The sequence below is a fragment of the Marmota monax genome, unplaced genomic scaffold (genome assembly GCF_021218885.2).
Source record: "Marmota monax isolate L192 unplaced genomic scaffold, Marmota_monax_Labrador192_F-V1.1 WCK01_AAM20220418_F8-fsc00001, whole genome shotgun sequence".
In the NCBI taxonomy this organism is placed as follows: Eukaryota; Metazoa; Chordata; class Mammalia; order Rodentia; family Sciuridae; genus Marmota; species Marmota monax.
The window spans coordinates 25,861,444-25,878,399 of NW_026693777.1; the positions used below are offsets into that span (position 1 = coordinate 25,861,444).

Genomic DNA, 16,956 nt, shown 5'->3' on the forward strand with positions numbered 1-16,956 from the left:
TTTTTCAAAATCACTTTTGTGTGTTACAACAATAAAACATTTATTGTAAGGGATTGTTGTTTAAGAATATTTATTAAGATTCTGGAAAAGTAAGATTCTTTAAACTATGAGTATATTCTTATGAATTATGAATATCTGACAGCAAATCAACTTTGTAGGATGACTGCATGTAATTTTCTTTTTGTCTTGAACTTTTAAGAATTGATGCCAAAGTCATTTTCAAGAACTCTGGTATAATTGCTCGCCTGTTAAAAGTTTTCCTTACAAAATTAATCTAATTAATGCTAAATTCAGTTGCGTGTGTGTACTAAGACTACTTTGGTCCCTTTGCTTCTTTGATGGTCAAAACCAATTAAAAATCATACAGACGCATACTTGAGTATGGTTTCATAGCAATCGTTTAAAAAAATTTTTTTGTAGTTGTAGATGGACAGAATGCCTTTATTTATTTGTTTATTTTTATGTGGTGCTGAAGATTGAACCCAGTGCCTCATGCATGCTAGGCAAGCACTCTGCCACTGAGCTACAGCCCCAGCCCTCATAGCAACATTTTTATAGAACCTAACAATTAAGATGGACTTTTATGCATATTAACTCATTGGATCCCTACAATAATCCAGTGGTGAAGAATAGATATTTTATTTCTTATCTTTATTTTAATAGTTCAGAAAACTGAAGTTCAGTGAGTTGAAGGATCTACCTTAAGAAAAGGCAGGGATTCAATTCAAGTCTTTTGATCTGAACCCACATTTTCTTCTTCTATCTCAGGCTGACTCCCTGGAAGATTCTGTCTTTACTTGTCACTTGTCATATGCACAAACTATTTCATAGTCATGGGTAAAAATATGAAGAATCAATAGCACTCTGTTGAAGAGCTTACCACAGAGAACTGCTGCAACTTGACATCTTATGAATGATAATAAAGAAAGCATTTAAAAAATCTATATCAATGGAATATTACTCAGCATTAAAAGAAAATAAAATTATGGCATTTGCAGGTAAATGGATGGAGTTGGAGAATATCATGCTGAGTAAGTAAGCCAATCTCAAAAAAACCAAAGGCTGTATGTTCTCTCTGATAAGTGGATGCTGATAAATAACAGGAAGGGGGAAGGCATGGGGAAAATAGAGGAAATCTGATTAGGCTAAGGGGAGGGAGGGTGGGTAGGTAAAGTGGGGAAAGATGGTGGAATGAGATGGACATCATTACCCTAGGTACATGTATGACTGCACATATGGTGTAACGCTACATTATGTACAACCAGAGAAATAAAAAGTTGTGTTGCAATTGTATACAATGAATCAAAATGCATTCTGCTGTCATATATACCTCATTAAAATAAATAAATTAATAAAAAAAAATCTGTGTCAAGCTGGGAGTGGTGGCATATGCCTGTAATCCTAGCGGCTCAGGAGGCTGTGGCAGGAGGATCCTGAGTTCAAAACTAGCCTCAGCAAAATGCCAAATGACATACTACTCATCCACAACATTCCCTTGTAATTCATCTAGCCCACAAGTTTAAGTACCATCTTTCTTCTTGCAATTCTCATATTTATCTCTCTACCTGGGAAAATCTCTTAAAATAGCAGACCCACACATTCCTTTGGATGTTCAAAGGCTGTTCAAACTTTACATACCTAAAATTAAATTGTTATTCTTCCTCCTAAATATACTTCTCCCATACTCTTCCTCTGTTTTTCAAATAAATTTTAATTGCTCAGGCTTATAAATTAGAATTATTCTCTACTTATTTCCTCTGTACTTCATACCCAATAAATTCATCAGCAAACCCAGATGTAACTACTAACAGAATCTGATTACTTCTTATGTTGTCTTCCACTAACACCCTGTATTGAAACATCTGCATCTCTCATCTGAGTTACTGGAATAATTTTCTAATCCTCGATTCTTAATCAATTATCCAAAGAATTCCTTTAAGACATATCTTGGTCCTTCTTTGCTCAAATTTTTCCAGTGGCCCTATCTCCAAAGTAAAAGCCAAAGTACTTACAGCATTCTACAGAGTCTTACATAATCTGGTACCTTCCACTCCTGTCTTCATCCCTTAGTTTTCTTTCCTTCAAATACTCAGCTCCAGCCATATGCTTTCTTTGTTGTCCTTTAAATAGGCATGTTCCTGTACCAGGGACTTTGTACTTAGTGATCCCTGTTAAAGCTCTTCCCCAGATATTCACATGACTTGCTCCCTCACTTGTTTCGGGTTTCTGCTCAAATGTTGCATTATAAGAAAATCTTTTTCTGACAATTCTATAATAAAAGAGCCAATACCCCTTTCTCTGTCCATATTAACAACCTCTTTTCATTTACCCTTGTTTTATCTTTTTTCCATACCATTTATCAGCATTTAACATGCTAGTCATTTAATTCAGTTGCTTATTATCTGCCTTCTTCACTGGACTATATGCTCCAAGAAAGCAGGGATTGATTTGCTTACGCTGCATCTCTAGTGACTTAAACTGTGGCCAGAATATAACAGGCATTAAATATTTGTTAGATTAATGAGCCAACCAACTAATTTTTGTAGAGCATGTTCATTCTGTTTACTTTTGTGAAATCTCTGATATAAAATTAGAGATAGTAGAAATTTAAAAAAATATGGTTGATACTGTGAAGTTTTGCAGTGTTTTTTTTAAGCATTACTAGAGAAAACATTCCTCCCTGGGCCTCCAGTGACTCTGAACATCTGCCAGTAGACAATGGCATTAGCTTTTTGCTCCATATTACAAGATAGTTCACTTCTCAGATTAAAAATGAGAATAATCTCAATGTTAGAATAAAAGTGAAGAAAAAGGGGGAACTTGAGAATTAATTCATAGCACAAAAAGAGAAACAAGATAAATAGATAAAGACATTCTTTATCTATGTTGAGAAGATGCATGGGCCACAAAGTGGAAGGTCCCTTATATGGGGCATCCACATTCTTGGCACATTATAGATACTCAAAGTCAATTTATGATTAACTGAATGAACAAATGGATTGGTTTTATATTGAGGATCATTCAGACACAAATCCGTCAAGTGAGGCAGCCTGGTTAAGTTAGTGAGGTCCTAAAACAAAGATGTTTGCAAGGGGAGTGGCATTGGCCTAAAAGAGAGGTAGAAAAATGATATAGAAATACAAGTAATGAGCATGGAGAATTCCCATGAACTCCAGTGTAAAATTATAGATCCCTTGGTGACTTGTGAAAAGTCCCTTATAGGAAGGTTCATTGTCAGCAACAGCCCAGGAACTACTCTCTTCATGATTTCAAGAGTGTAATGACAGTGTGGAGGGCCACTTCTACTCCGAGTGACTCTCAAACCATTTTTAATTAGATTAAAATCTACCTAATTTTTGGCATACTACCATCATCAATGGATACTTTATTATTTCTATATGTAATATTCCAGATGAGAGGTAGTTACTTATTATATTTTTACTGTTATTTATATTTTAAGTTTTTATTTTCAGCAATAGTTCAGTTAGTTTAGCATTAATGGATGCTTCATATTTCCTTCTTTAAATTTTGTACAGATTATAAACAATTTTTTTAAAGTATTTCACCTTCCAGTATTATCATCAAATTCTAGTATTAATGTTATTATTTGTATGCTTTCATGTGAAATATCTTGTTTACTGGGTAAAAGAAGAATTAGAGACAAAAAATAATGAGACAAAGACAGAAAGAAGTTAATTATCAAACTTAAGTCACAGATAGTTAATTAGGAATACACTTACATCTGCCAGTTCCTTGATCTGTTTGGCTGACACATCAAATGTGTCAAGTCTTTGAAGGCAAGGCAAGTGATACAATACATGTGTGGAATAATTACACAGCAGACAAACTGGATTGGTTTTATATTGAGGATCATTCAGACACAAATCCCTTAAGTGAGGCAGCCTGGTTAAGTTAGTGAGGTCCTAAAACAAAGAGTAATAATAATATTCAGTTAATTAAGTGTGAATATCCATTTCTAAAGGAGGCATGTGAACAAGTTGAGGTCATCTATAAGTTAATGTAAAACATTTTAACTACATACTTAAATATGTTAAAGTAATTCAGAGGGCTAAAATATTCTTTAGTCAAAAACATGTTAAATTCCTGAAGAAAAGATCAACAATAACTAACATCAGACTTTGTACAACTATATTTTTTCTATATTTACCAAACCATATAAATCAATTTGAACCTTGGAGCCATCACACATGTTGCCACCTCTGCACAGCTCCTTTTGCTAACAATTGCCCCCAGGGTTCCTGGAGTGCTCTGCTTCCTTCACCTCTATGTCCTACACTTACCACCAAGAAACACTGCTCTCCATCTTCCTTGCTCCCCAGATCTGACATATTTACAAAGGTTAGGGGAACCCATTCTGTTACAATCACCATGGAATTCTTGATTTCTCATTGTTTTCTGTTTGCTTGCTTTGCTTTTTCTATAAATGCCCCTTCTACCTATTATGATCAATTTTAAGCTAGCTTTCTTGGAGGGCCTAGTTTCCTCACAACCTATGGAGGTGGAAGGCTCGATCATGTATTTCCAGATCAATATTTCTTCTTAACATATTTTATTCTGATCTTTAAGTCATTGTTTATATTTTCTTTTCTTTCTTTCTTTTTTTTTTTTGTTATCTGGCCCTTGCTTAATTCTTCAGTCTTACCTCTCCCTGCTTAAATTCTGACATTTTATGTTTTGGCCATACTGAATTACTTGTAGCTTCAGAATGTGCCAGAACCTATTTTATTTTTAGACCTTTACTCATATACAGTTCATTTTGAGTTGACTGAACTTCACCCAGCTTTGCATATTAATCTATCTAGGCCCAATCCAGTTTTCACCTTCTTTGGGAACCTTATTTCAGACCCCAAGGTTAGAGTAGATGAGTAGAACCTATGAGTTCTTTTAGCCACTTGGCTTAATTTTGTTATAGAATTTATCAGTCTGAATTGACAATTGCTTGTGAACCCAGCAAGTCATATGCCAAGGGTCTATATGAGCTTTAGCATTCAATCTATAGTCTAAGAATTGTTTACATTTATAAAGTGTTATAAAAAATAAAAAAGAATATGCAGCAGAAGGCAATCTGTGATCCAAAAAACCTAAAATGTTTTCTATCTGGCCTTCTGCAGGAAAAGTAGAGACAAACTTTTCCTGTCTCCACTGAGACAAACTCAGGGATTGTACCTTGTTGTATTCCCAATACTCAGCATGTAGAACACAGAAGGCTTTAAATAAACATGTAAATTGAATCATTGTTTTCTACCAACTTCTTTCCAAGAAATCCTTATAATGTCCTTATTTCTAGGATGTTGCCTGAGGTAGGAGGGTACTAGGGTGGGGTGAAACTTGAAAGGATGTGATGATAGGTAATAGAATCAGAATCATTAATTAGGAGAAATTCAAAGGAAGAACCAGGAAGTATTAGTTTTTTTTAAAAAAATTTTTTGTAGTTATAGATGGACACACATATTTATTTATGTGGTGCTGGGGATTGAACCCAGTGCCTCACATGTGCTAGGCAAGTTCTCTGCCACTGAGCTACAGTTCCAGCCCCAGGAAGTATTAGTGCACCAAAACAGACTGCTAGACCAATGGTACAGAATAGAGGACACAGAGACTAACACACAAAATTACAATTATCTTATATTAGACACAGTTGCCAAAATCATGCATTGGAGAAAAGATAGCATCTTCAACAAATGGTGCTGGCAAAACTGAAAATCCATATGCAACAAAATGAAATTAAACCCCTATCTCTCACCATGCACAAAACTCAACTCAAAGTGGATCAAGGACTTACGAATTAAACCAGAGACTCTGCATCTAATCAAAGAAAAAATAGGACCTGATCTTCATCATGTGGGATTAAGCCCCAACTTCCTTCATAGGACTCTTATAGCGCAAGAATTAAAACCAAGAATCAATAAATGGGATGGAATCAAACTAAAAAGTTTATTCTCAGCAAAAGAAACAATTTGTGAGGTGAAGAGAGAGCCTACATCCTGGGAGCAAATTTTTACCCCTCACACATCAGATAGAGCACTAATCTCTAGGGTATATAAAGAACTCAAAAAGCTAAGCAACAAAAAAAAACCAAATAACCCAATCAACAAATGGGCCAAGGACTCGAATAGACACTTCTAAGAAGAGGATGTACAATCAATCAACAAATATATGAAAAAAATGTTCATCATCTCTAGCAATTAGAGAAATGCAAATCAAAACTTCTAAGATATCATCTCACTCCAGTCAGAATGGTAGCTATTATGAAGACAAACAACAATAAGTGTTGGTGAGGATGTGGGGAAAAAGATACACTCATACATTGCTGATAAGACTGCAAATTGGTTCTGCAAATTAGCTGCAAATTTTGCAGCTAATATGGAGCAGTATGGAGATTCCTTAGAAATCTGGGAATGAAACCACCATTTGACCCAGCTCTCCCTCTCCTCGGTCTATACCCCAAAGACTTAAAAACAGTATACTATAGGGACACAACCACATCAATGTTTCTAGCAACACAATCCATAATAGCTAAACTGTGGAGCCAACCTAGATGCCCTTCAGTGGATGAATGGATAAAAAAAATGTGGCATATATACACAATGGAATTTTACTCAGCAATAAAAGAGAATAAAATCATGGTATTTGCAGGTAAATGGATGGTGTTGGAGAAGATAATGCTAAGTGAAGTTAGTCAATCCCCAAAAAACAAATGCCGAATATTTTCTCTGCTATAAGGAAGCTGACTCATAGTGGGGTAGGGAGGGGGAGCATGGGAGGAATAGATGAATTCTAGATAGGGCAGAGGGGTGGGAGGGAAAAGGAGGGGGCAGGGGATTAGCAAGGATGGTGGAATGTTACAGACATCATTATACAAAGTACACGTATGAAGACACGAATTGGTGTCAGCATACTTTATATACAACCAGAGATATGAAAAATTGTGCTGTATAACTGCAATATGAATTGTAATACATTCCACTGTCATTTATTTTTTAAAAAAATCAATAAAAAATAAAATAATTTTTAAAAAGGTAAATTACAAATAGAATGGGAAGGAGAGAATGAAGTCAGGATGCTAAAATGAAGAGTAAAACAGTGTCAGGTTACCAATATGTGCCCAAACTCTCTCTGGACAATTAAGAATATGGTTCACTGACCTGACCTCAGGCTAGAACTGGGCCCACAAGTGGAGTGGGACTAAGAATTTCTCTAAAAGGGAGATTTATGGACAGAGCTATGCACATAATCATTTGACTGAATTCTGCAGGGGCAAGGAAGATAAACCATCTGATGTCCCAAGAAATAAAGATGCCTTTTGATTACTGAGTGGCTATGTTGCTTTTGACCATCAGTATGGGTTAGGAGATAGAGGGTGTGAACTCAGAAATCCTACTAAGGAACCCTCTACCTACACTCAAAAGTCAGAAGAGGTTGGAATCCATGAAGGCACAAAATGTCATTGAAAGTTAGTGTTATGGTGCCTAGTAGAAGTTATTCCATCACCATCAGGATAGTATCTTTTTAGGGTGGGACAAAAGGTTAAAGATAAAAATATAGGTAACAGTGTTGCAGAAACATTTCTAATATGAGGATGGTAAAGTTCCTGTGAATCATATTCAATGTTTTTATGGTAAGTTGCTAGCATTATCATATATAGTCTTTCTAATAGTATATCTTACAATGAATTTTCACAATAGTCCTATTTTACCATACCACCATTTAAAAAAATAAGGACATAGAAATATAACAGGCCAATATAAGTATAATAGCAATACAAGCAATAAAACAACACATATTTATTATTGAGCCCTTAGTATGTAATAGTCACTATTCTAGTAGTTTTACATTATTTTTCACTGAAATTTTATGCTACAACTGTATTATGCTACCTCTGGTATAGGTCAGGACTAGAACTAACAGATCTCTCTGCTTACTCAGCCTGTGCCTGTAATCACTAGAAGGCTGCATGGCAAACTACAGTAAGATAAACTTCCACATGGCTTCTTCGCAGGGCAGTTGCATAGCCTCCCAGCATTCTGCACTTATCTCCTTCAGCCTCAGTCTCATGAATCTCTCCCTTGCCTTGTTCCAGTCACATAAGACTTCTAGTTTCTTTTCTTTTTTAAATATATTTTAAGATGTTGCTGGACCATAATTTTATTCATTTATTTATATGCAGTGCTGAGAATCAAATCCAGTGCTTCATATATGCTAGGCAAGAGCTTACCACTGAGCAACAACCCCAGTACAAGACTTCTACTTTCTTGAATTGGCCATGCTCCTTTCCACCACTTAGGGCCCTCATCCATGTTCTAATTTTGCCTGGAATGCTCTACCTCAGCTACTCCTACTCAGATTTCACATATTAACTAAATATTACTAACCCCCTTCAAGGATGACTCCACAAGGCTAGGTCACCTTTTTATATGTTGCCACACACTCTAAATTTATCTTTCACAGTTCTCTCCGACTTCTTCCGAAATTTAAAAATATCTACACCTAAAGTTTTGTCCATATTTCACATTGTTTTCTTGGAATAGATTCCTAAAAGTAGACTTGATAAAGGATAGAAACCTTTTTATAGGACTTGGCATATAATGTCTAAATGCTTTCTAGAAAAGCTCTATCAATTTAAATAACTCCCAAGATCATATAATTGTCCTTTTTACCCTAGTCTTTCTAGCATATAGAGTACTATGTTTATTTAAAATTGCCTATTTAAAATATGATCAGTTTAACTCCTGAACTGATCATATTTTAAATAGGCAATTTTAAATAAACATAGTACTCTATATGCTAGTAATGTTTTGAACAACCAATAAAAAAAAATAAAAAAAAAAAAAATAAAATAAAATATGATCAGTTTAAAGTTACATGTTTTAATTTGCATTCTATTCATTCTCAATGAGATTGAAAATTCTTTTATGAATTTACTAGGCATTTAGAATTCATTCTGTGAATTATTCAATCATTTATTCTTTCTTCTACTGGGTATGTTAAGTTAGTTGTTTATAATGGATTTAACAGTAAGAATGTTCAATTTTAGCCTACCATATTCTCTGTAAAAATAATTTTCCACATTTTTTTGCCTTTTAATTTTACAACATGTTTAACATACTTAAGTTTAAAATTTCCATGTAGTTAGACTTGAACATTTTGTGTATTCTTAAACTAGCAGAATTAAAGGGGACAAAGACAAATACACATATATACCCCACTATCTATCTCACCGGCCATCCCAAACCTGTGACAACTGTTACCAACCTCTCAATGTTTCTAGTTTTAATAACAAACTTACTTCCCATGTGTTCAATCTGATTCCTCATCTGACGCTTTCAATAGTGGAAGAGGCAATCTGCCATGTTCCCTATGTATTTCTTCTAACTCTTGCTCAGTATGTAAAGAATGCAAGGCCTGCCTTTTTTTTTTTTCCCATCCATTTCCGCAGCATGTGTTTGCAATGAGTAATCTTGAGAGATGAATTAATATCCCTTGTGGGAGACCAACCTTGCACATGACTGAGTCACACTCCCTGGCTGGGTTCTGAGGTGCTCAGTCACAGAAATGTGACAGAGCTTTCCCCACCCTTCTTGGATTCGAGGGAGAGGGACGGTGTCTCCTGCATGGGTGTGTCTTGCTACAGCCCCATGGGTGGAGCTATGCTCACCTGTTCCTTTGTAATATAACCCCTTGCCCTGTTTAGGATAGAATCTTTCATGGAAGTGCCTTGTATGTGTCCCCTTCTCTTACTGTGCCTTTGGGTATGGCCCACCCAGATGCCAGTCAACCTGCTGACAGTGGACATCATGAAGATTAACTCAGCCCCCTGACCCCTTGTCTCATTTGAATAGCTTCTCCTCAATTAAAGATGTCAGTGTGTGCTCTCGCTCTCTCTCTTCCTGCGGACCCTTAAGGTCAGAGGAGTGACCCCAAAGAAAAAGGTACTTGTGTCTCTTGTGTGGTTATTTTGCGCAGCCCAGTTAACCCAGTTTACCTGGAGTGACCCCTGAGCCTTTTAGTCTCGAGAACAGAAACCTGGCAATCCCCTTCTCCAGCCTCACATTCCTCTATAGAAAGTAGGACTGATTCTAAAGCAGTAGATTCCTGTAGCTCTGTGTTCCTTAGGTGTGATATGCTGCAAACCCGGTCTTTGTTCAGTACTCATTTGGGTGCATCAGTTACCCTGTGGAACTTGGAGAGCATGGGATACTGAAGCAAACCAATATTTTGCTCATGCTGCTTTCTAGTCCTTTGTCTCAGACCCAGGAATCATTTCTTCTGCCAACATCCATGAAACAGTGACAGGCTAGCTTGCTCACTCAGCTGACTTCATTACTCTACATTCAGTAAAGCACTTAGGCAGATGTTTAGTTAAGGAAAGAGACCACAATTTGACTCCACCTAGGGTCACAGATTTTTTAGTCTCAACCTCTGACTTGCTTGACCAGGTGCTTCCAGCCCAGCTCCTACTTAGCCAATCAGTTAAGTATCAGCAGGTCATCTAACATACTGCCAAACATATTAGATTACCAGATGGAATCCCATGACTAAGATTTTTTCTCAAGACATGGCTTGACAAAAGCCTATTTGTTTCCATGACAAATTAGGGCAGATATTATGGAAGTTTTCTTCATCCCTGATCTATCTATCTAATTTGACTGTGGACTATCCTGTTTAAAGTTCTCTTATCCTTTAACGTCTCTGATAATAATAAGTCTTCAACTTTTCTTGGAGCTCTGTTTACAAATTTTATCTTTTCCCCATTTTCTCCAAATCCCCCAAATATATGCTTTGTTCCAAGGGCACAGATTTATTACTCATAGCCATTTAGCCAACAGGAAATGTATTCTACTGATTCTTAAATTGACTATTCTAGTTATGAATTTTAGCCCCTCATTTCCAACCACTTATACAAGCTCTTCACCTGATTATTACACTAGTACACTGAACTTGACATATCCGGATCAAATACATTCTCTTTCATTCCAAACTAGCCACTAGAAAATTTTAGATAAAGATGAGTAGGAAATAATTTTGAATTGATCAGTATTAAAATAGACATTCTTTTATGCAAAGAAAAATACAGGAAAACTCCAAGAAGCTACAAAATAAAGCAGAATAAGTACCTTAAAAAGAAATTTAAATAGGTTTTGGGTTGTAACTCAGTGGTTGAGTGCTTGCCTTGCATGCGTGAGACACTGGGTTTGATCCTCAACACCATATGAATATATAAATAGAACAAAGATATTGTGTCCATCTACAACTAAAAAGCTGTTTTTTAAAAAAAGAAATTTAAATAAAATTTTATTTTATTAGTCAAATTCCAGAGTAAATACTTGTTATACATGGAGTCCTACAACAAATATTTCTTGAGCTATACATGACAAGTATTTCTTGAGCATGCTAAGTACTGGAATTACAGATCCATTTTGTACTCTCTTTTCACATTCTACTAGGTGACAAATGCTGCAAGTTCAACAAACATAAGGTCTCTCTCATGTATTACTTTTTCTTCTCTTTTTCTCCTTTCTCTCTTCTCTTCCTCTTCTTCTTTCACTTTCTTCTTCGTTTTTTTTTTCTGTTTTTTGCTTTGGTTTGTCTATAATATCTCATTCAGACAAGTTTCATAGTCTCCTAACTGGCTTTTCTGCTTTCTGCTGCACCCAAACAGTAAATACTAATTTCAGATTATGAGTCCTAAGGATCATCTCTGATTATATCACTCCCTTTCTCAAAGACTCTGAGAGTGCTCTGTTGTCCATAGAATACAGACCATTTCAGGACCCAGTTTGCCTTTCCAATTTTAATTTCTAGTATTTTCATATGTACACTCTACTTTGGTCAAATAACAATGCCGATGATACTCAAACATACTCTTTGACTTTTTACCTCCACACCTTTGTGCATATTGTTCTTTCCCTCTTAGAATACCCATCCCCTGCTGCCCAGAAGAGCCACCTACAAAGCCTATTAAAATTCTGTTGGCTTTAACAGAATTTTAGTTTCATAAAAAGTATTTCCTCTGGAATTTGACTAATATTTTTTTTTTTAATTTCTCTTTAAGGCAGTTATTCTTCTTTATTTTGTAGCTTCTTGGAATCTTCTTTTATTTTTATCTAAGTAAAAGAATGCCTGTTTTAATACTGATCAATCCAAAGTTATTTCCTACTCATTTTTATCCAATATTTTCCACAGGAAGAATTTGAATATGAACCTTGAATATGCTCACTGTCAAAATTATGAATGCTACATGATTTAACCCACATTATATGTAATAAACATAACACCCCTAATTTGGTTGTTTCTTTGGCATTCAAGTTCTTGACAAATGTTTACTGTGATTTACTACATGTACAGCACTGTTCTAAGCATTGTAGATAAGCAGTGAGCAGAATAGGCAAAATTTCTGAATACATGGAGCTTTTATTCTAGCAAGGGATGTGCTGAGAGGTAAAATTAAACTGAAAAGTGTGATTTGAAGTGCTGGGGAGAGTAGTGGGACTTATTGCTATTTTACCTATATCAGCAGGAAAGACATCATCAAGAACATAATATTTGAACAAAGATCAAAATGAAAAAAGGGAATGAGGCCTACAGGTACATGGGAAAGAATACTTCAACAAGTACAAAGGCCAAAGTTAAGAGTGTACTAGGTATATTCAGAGAATGGTGAGACCAAAATGGCTGGAATAGAATAAATGAATGTGATAATTATAGGGTATTCATTTAACATTTGAGCAGCCATCTTAAATGTTAACCACCATCTTATAAGTTTTGCTTTCCTGTACTTCCTCGTACTCAAACTCCTCCCACCCCCATTAGTGACTTACCCCATGGAACCACAACCCCAAGCCAATTCCAGAAGGACGTGATCCCTTTCCTCTGCAAAAGCCCCATGGTGACCATCGACCTAAGCCAATACCGTGCTATTCCCCACCTGCCTAGCTCTGACGCAAGCAACCCTGAGCCTATCCCATAGCACCACAACTACAACTCCAAACCCCAACCTCACAAAAGCTGAGCACCCAAACATATCGGGGCCTGTCTCTTCTCTATAGAGAGATGGCCTTTATTTGTCAGCTTTGACAAATAAACTTTTGTGTGGATCTCTGCCTGGTCTCTGTCCTTCCTTTCTCGCTGGCCTGTATCTTGCTTTCTCATTTTCCTTTCAATAATGATAGAAACTGTGGTTAGAGAGACAGTTGTGGGTGAGAGAACAACTAGACTTTATAAAGTCCTATGGGCCATTGTAAGAATTTTCTGATATTGTGAAAGAGATAAGAAGCCAAGGGAGGATTGTGAGCAGAAGAGTGATTTCATCTGGCATATTTTTAAAGGCTTCATCAGGATTCTGTGTGGAGAAGAGATTGACAATAGGGAAAAGAAAAAGAGAGGAAGAGATGTTAGGATTTTTTTTCTCTCAATAATACAGATTAGAGATGATGGTGTCCTTAACTATATTGACAATGATGTACATGGTAAGAAATGGTCAGACTCTGGACATATTCTGAAGGGTGGACCAATGGAATTCACTGATGAAGTAGATGTGGGATATGAAGGAATAAAAAAAATTGCTATAAGGATTTTGGCTTAAGTTACTGAAAGAATGGAAATGCCATTTAGAGAAGTCGGGAAGCCTGTAGAAGGTTTATTGGAGGAGAAATCAGTTTGAGCTAGGATAATTCTAGGGAGTTATCAGGAAAAGTAGAGGTACCAATTTAGGAGTAGCCAATAGATAAAAATATTTAAAGTCATGAGACATGATGAGATTATTTAGAGAATGAGTGCAGACAAATAAGATCCCAGGACTGATCAGGGACACTCCATTTTTTGATGCTAGGAGAAGATGAAACCCCAGAGACTCCCAGAAAGACTGAGAGAAAATTAAGAGAAAATTGACACTCTAAGAGTCAAGTAAATAGTTATCTTTTTGGTTTTAATACTGTCAGATCATAAAGTCAATTTAGTCAGATGACTCTGAAATTCCCTGAAGTATAAGGTAGCCTGAAAAAAAATGAATCTGTTCCTTTAAAAGGGACTAGTTAGTCAATTTTTCTGCAATTATATGGTTCATGATTCAGGTAAAAACAAATTATTCTACTTAAACATACCTTGAAAGAACATATTTGGTTACCAGAAAGGTTAAGCTTCTCCAGTTGTTCATTGATGTCAAGACACCGACCTTTGATTTAACAAGATAAAAGAAAAATCAAATTTCTTGTTTTATCTCCTTTTCATATTGTATCATACCTCTGAGTTATATACAGCCATCATTTCCTACATATCAGCAAGATTAATGGTACCATTAACAGCTAATATTTTCACATTCTATAAACATGAGATAAGAAATACTTTGTAAAGATATTATTCTAAAAATCTAAAAGAAAGAAATCTATCCATATACATGTTTATATTGATAAATAGCTGTTGTAGTTTTCTCTCAAATTCCAAATGAAACAATACATACCAATGATGCTTATTAGATTTCCTGCAAGGTTGAGGTCATTTAAATTCTTCAAAGTCTGTAAGCCCTGAAAATTTAGACAATATATTATTTAGAAAAAAAATCATTAAAATCTTCATTTCCAAGTCATCCCTGATTAATCTGATAAGTTCTCTGGATGTTTTATTTGTTGGGTACGCTGTGTACTTCACAAGCACAGAGGGAAGTGGGTATCTCAATGAAGCCATCTTTGTTTCTCCATATTGGAACCTGGAGAGAACTATTGTAAGAGGGAACAAGAAGGGAAGTGGAGACCAAAGAGGAGGAGTTGAGTGGAAAAAGAACACATTACACACATGTTCATAATCTAAGACAAGTCATATAACTCTTCTAAATATCTTTTTAAAAAATCTTCAAATAACAACATTATCTTTCCTCTCAGGTTTGTTGAGAGAAGTAATGATGATGATGAATATGAAGCCCTCCATGCATTATAAAATGCTGTGTTCATCTTAGTTATTTTAATCATAATAATTAAACTAGTGATAATTATTTTGATCCCTAATCATAATCCGATCTTAGACACTGTGGTTTAAACTCTACAGAGGTAACTGGTTTTATATATGAATCATTGAAATTATCTTACCTCAATATTTTTAATCATGTTGTGGTTCAGCCAGAGGACTTGCAATTTAATTAATTTGTCTAAATTTTCTATTTTAGAAATTTTATTATAATATAAATACAATTTTTCCAAATTTCTACATTCTTGAAGACCTCCAATTTTCTGTTTAAAAGGAAATTGAATTGTATTACATTATGCTTTGCCATTAACCCTTCCAATAAAGTAAGTTTCTAAGTAAATTTTTATTAAATATAACATTTTATTGTGAAATTAATGTTCAAAAAATTAAATTTTTAAAAGAGAAAGTATATAATTACTCCATCTATATACAATTTTATTTAGTCTTGTATACTTTATTTAAATTTTTAATCAATTCTATTTTATAACTATAATCATAGATATATTATGTAATTTGGTGAAGACTTTTTTACTGAAGACCATCTAAAATGTTTTATAATCTTTCAAATTATAATATATAATAATTTTAGAATATTTCTTGACGTTTATAGTAATTTTTTAAAAAAATTACTCTATGAATAAAATGTTTACATTCCAAATTCTTAGCTACTATTTATAATACTACAACAAATAGCTTCATACATACATTTGTTTTCTGCTGTTGAATTACTTCTCTAGGATAAAATTTTAAAAACAGGACTTCTGAGGTAAAAATATGTGTACATTTCTGTGGCTTTTGGTGTTTTAAAATATTGAATTTCAAAACTGATGTCTAATCAACAGTGTGTAAGTAAACCAATTTTACTGTTAAGCAGTGCTGGCTCTGATTTGATTAGCTTTGATAACTAAAAAGTAAAATATGTTTATGCTTTGATTACTTATTTCTAATTTTTCTTTTTTGAATATCAATTTCTGTCTTTTGCCACTTATCTGTTTTGCTCTGCTTCATCATAATTTCAATGAATTATTGTTCTAAAGTCAAGATTTCAGTATAAAATATTCCATTCTAAGATTATATATTTAAGCTTACCTCGATACAACATTCAGCAATCCAAAGTTCTTTAAGCAGGACACAAGTCTCTAACCCTGAAATTTCTTTTATATCTTGAGCAACAATTGTAAGACTTGTTAAATTAGGAAATAATGATAATCCAACTATACGGGGATACCCTGAGAAAAACATCTCCAGTTTTGAAGCATTTGATCCTTCTTTTCCAACTATCTCATAAGATAAACCATTGCACAAACACTGTTTAAAAAACAAAAATAAATTTAATTATTACAAAAATAAATTTAATTATTACTATTTTAAATAATGAAAATGATTTTTGTCATTTGAAATTACAAATTGTCAATTGTACTGGTGCCATTTTTATATCTCTCACAAGAAAGTAAGTTGTACCACATATGTGATTTTTCTGTTTCCAAAAGGCATATTGCAGAAGAAATCACTAGATATTCCTTTCAGCTCCAGAAAAGTGCATAAAAAATGTTCCCTCTCATATTTTTGCAAATGTTCAAAAGAAATTTAGATTTGACTCACCAGTTCTTTAATTATTTCTTCTTGATGTAGATTTTCACTTTCAATCATCTTCCATTAAAAATAATGGTCATAATAATGTATCTATTAAGGAAATCAAATGAATACTCGGGTCATGTCATTATAAACTGAAAAGGACCTTAAAATTAACTTAAGTTGAACCACCCAACCTGACTTGAAATCTTCATATAGTATATTACCAGACAGCTGGGCCCCAAGACAGTCTATTTTATCTCTGAAGTTTTCTGTTAGAAAGCTATTTTTTATTCTGAATTTAATTCTGTCTCTCCATAACTCCTCTCTTTTTGTTGTCATCCTATCCTTCGTTCAAATAAAATAATTATAATTTTTCTACTGTATAATGAGCCTTCAATACTTGAA

At 34.6% G+C, this 16,956-nt stretch overlaps 1 protein-coding gene across 1 annotated transcript in view; it reads right to left on the reverse strand.

Annotated features, from left to right (window-relative positions):
* Nucleotides 1-16,626, reverse strand: part of Lrrc9 (leucine rich repeat containing 9) — an 87,873-nt gene extending 71,247 nt beyond the window's left edge. Inside the window, exons 1-6 of the mRNA XM_046461645.2 lie at nt 16,579-16,626; nt 16,066-16,284; nt 15,099-15,239; nt 14,477-14,540; nt 14,121-14,191; nt 3,741-3,923 (exon numbers count right to left, since the gene is read on the reverse strand). Of these exons, the coding sequence (XP_046317601.1) occupies nt 3,741-3,923; nt 14,121-14,191; nt 14,477-14,540; nt 15,099-15,239; nt 16,066-16,284; nt 16,579-16,626 (726 nt within the window). The remainder of the gene's footprint in view (nt 1-3,740; nt 3,924-14,120; nt 14,192-14,476; nt 14,541-15,098; nt 15,240-16,065; nt 16,285-16,578) is intronic.
* Between the last annotated feature and the right edge of the window lie 330 nt (nt 16,627-16,956).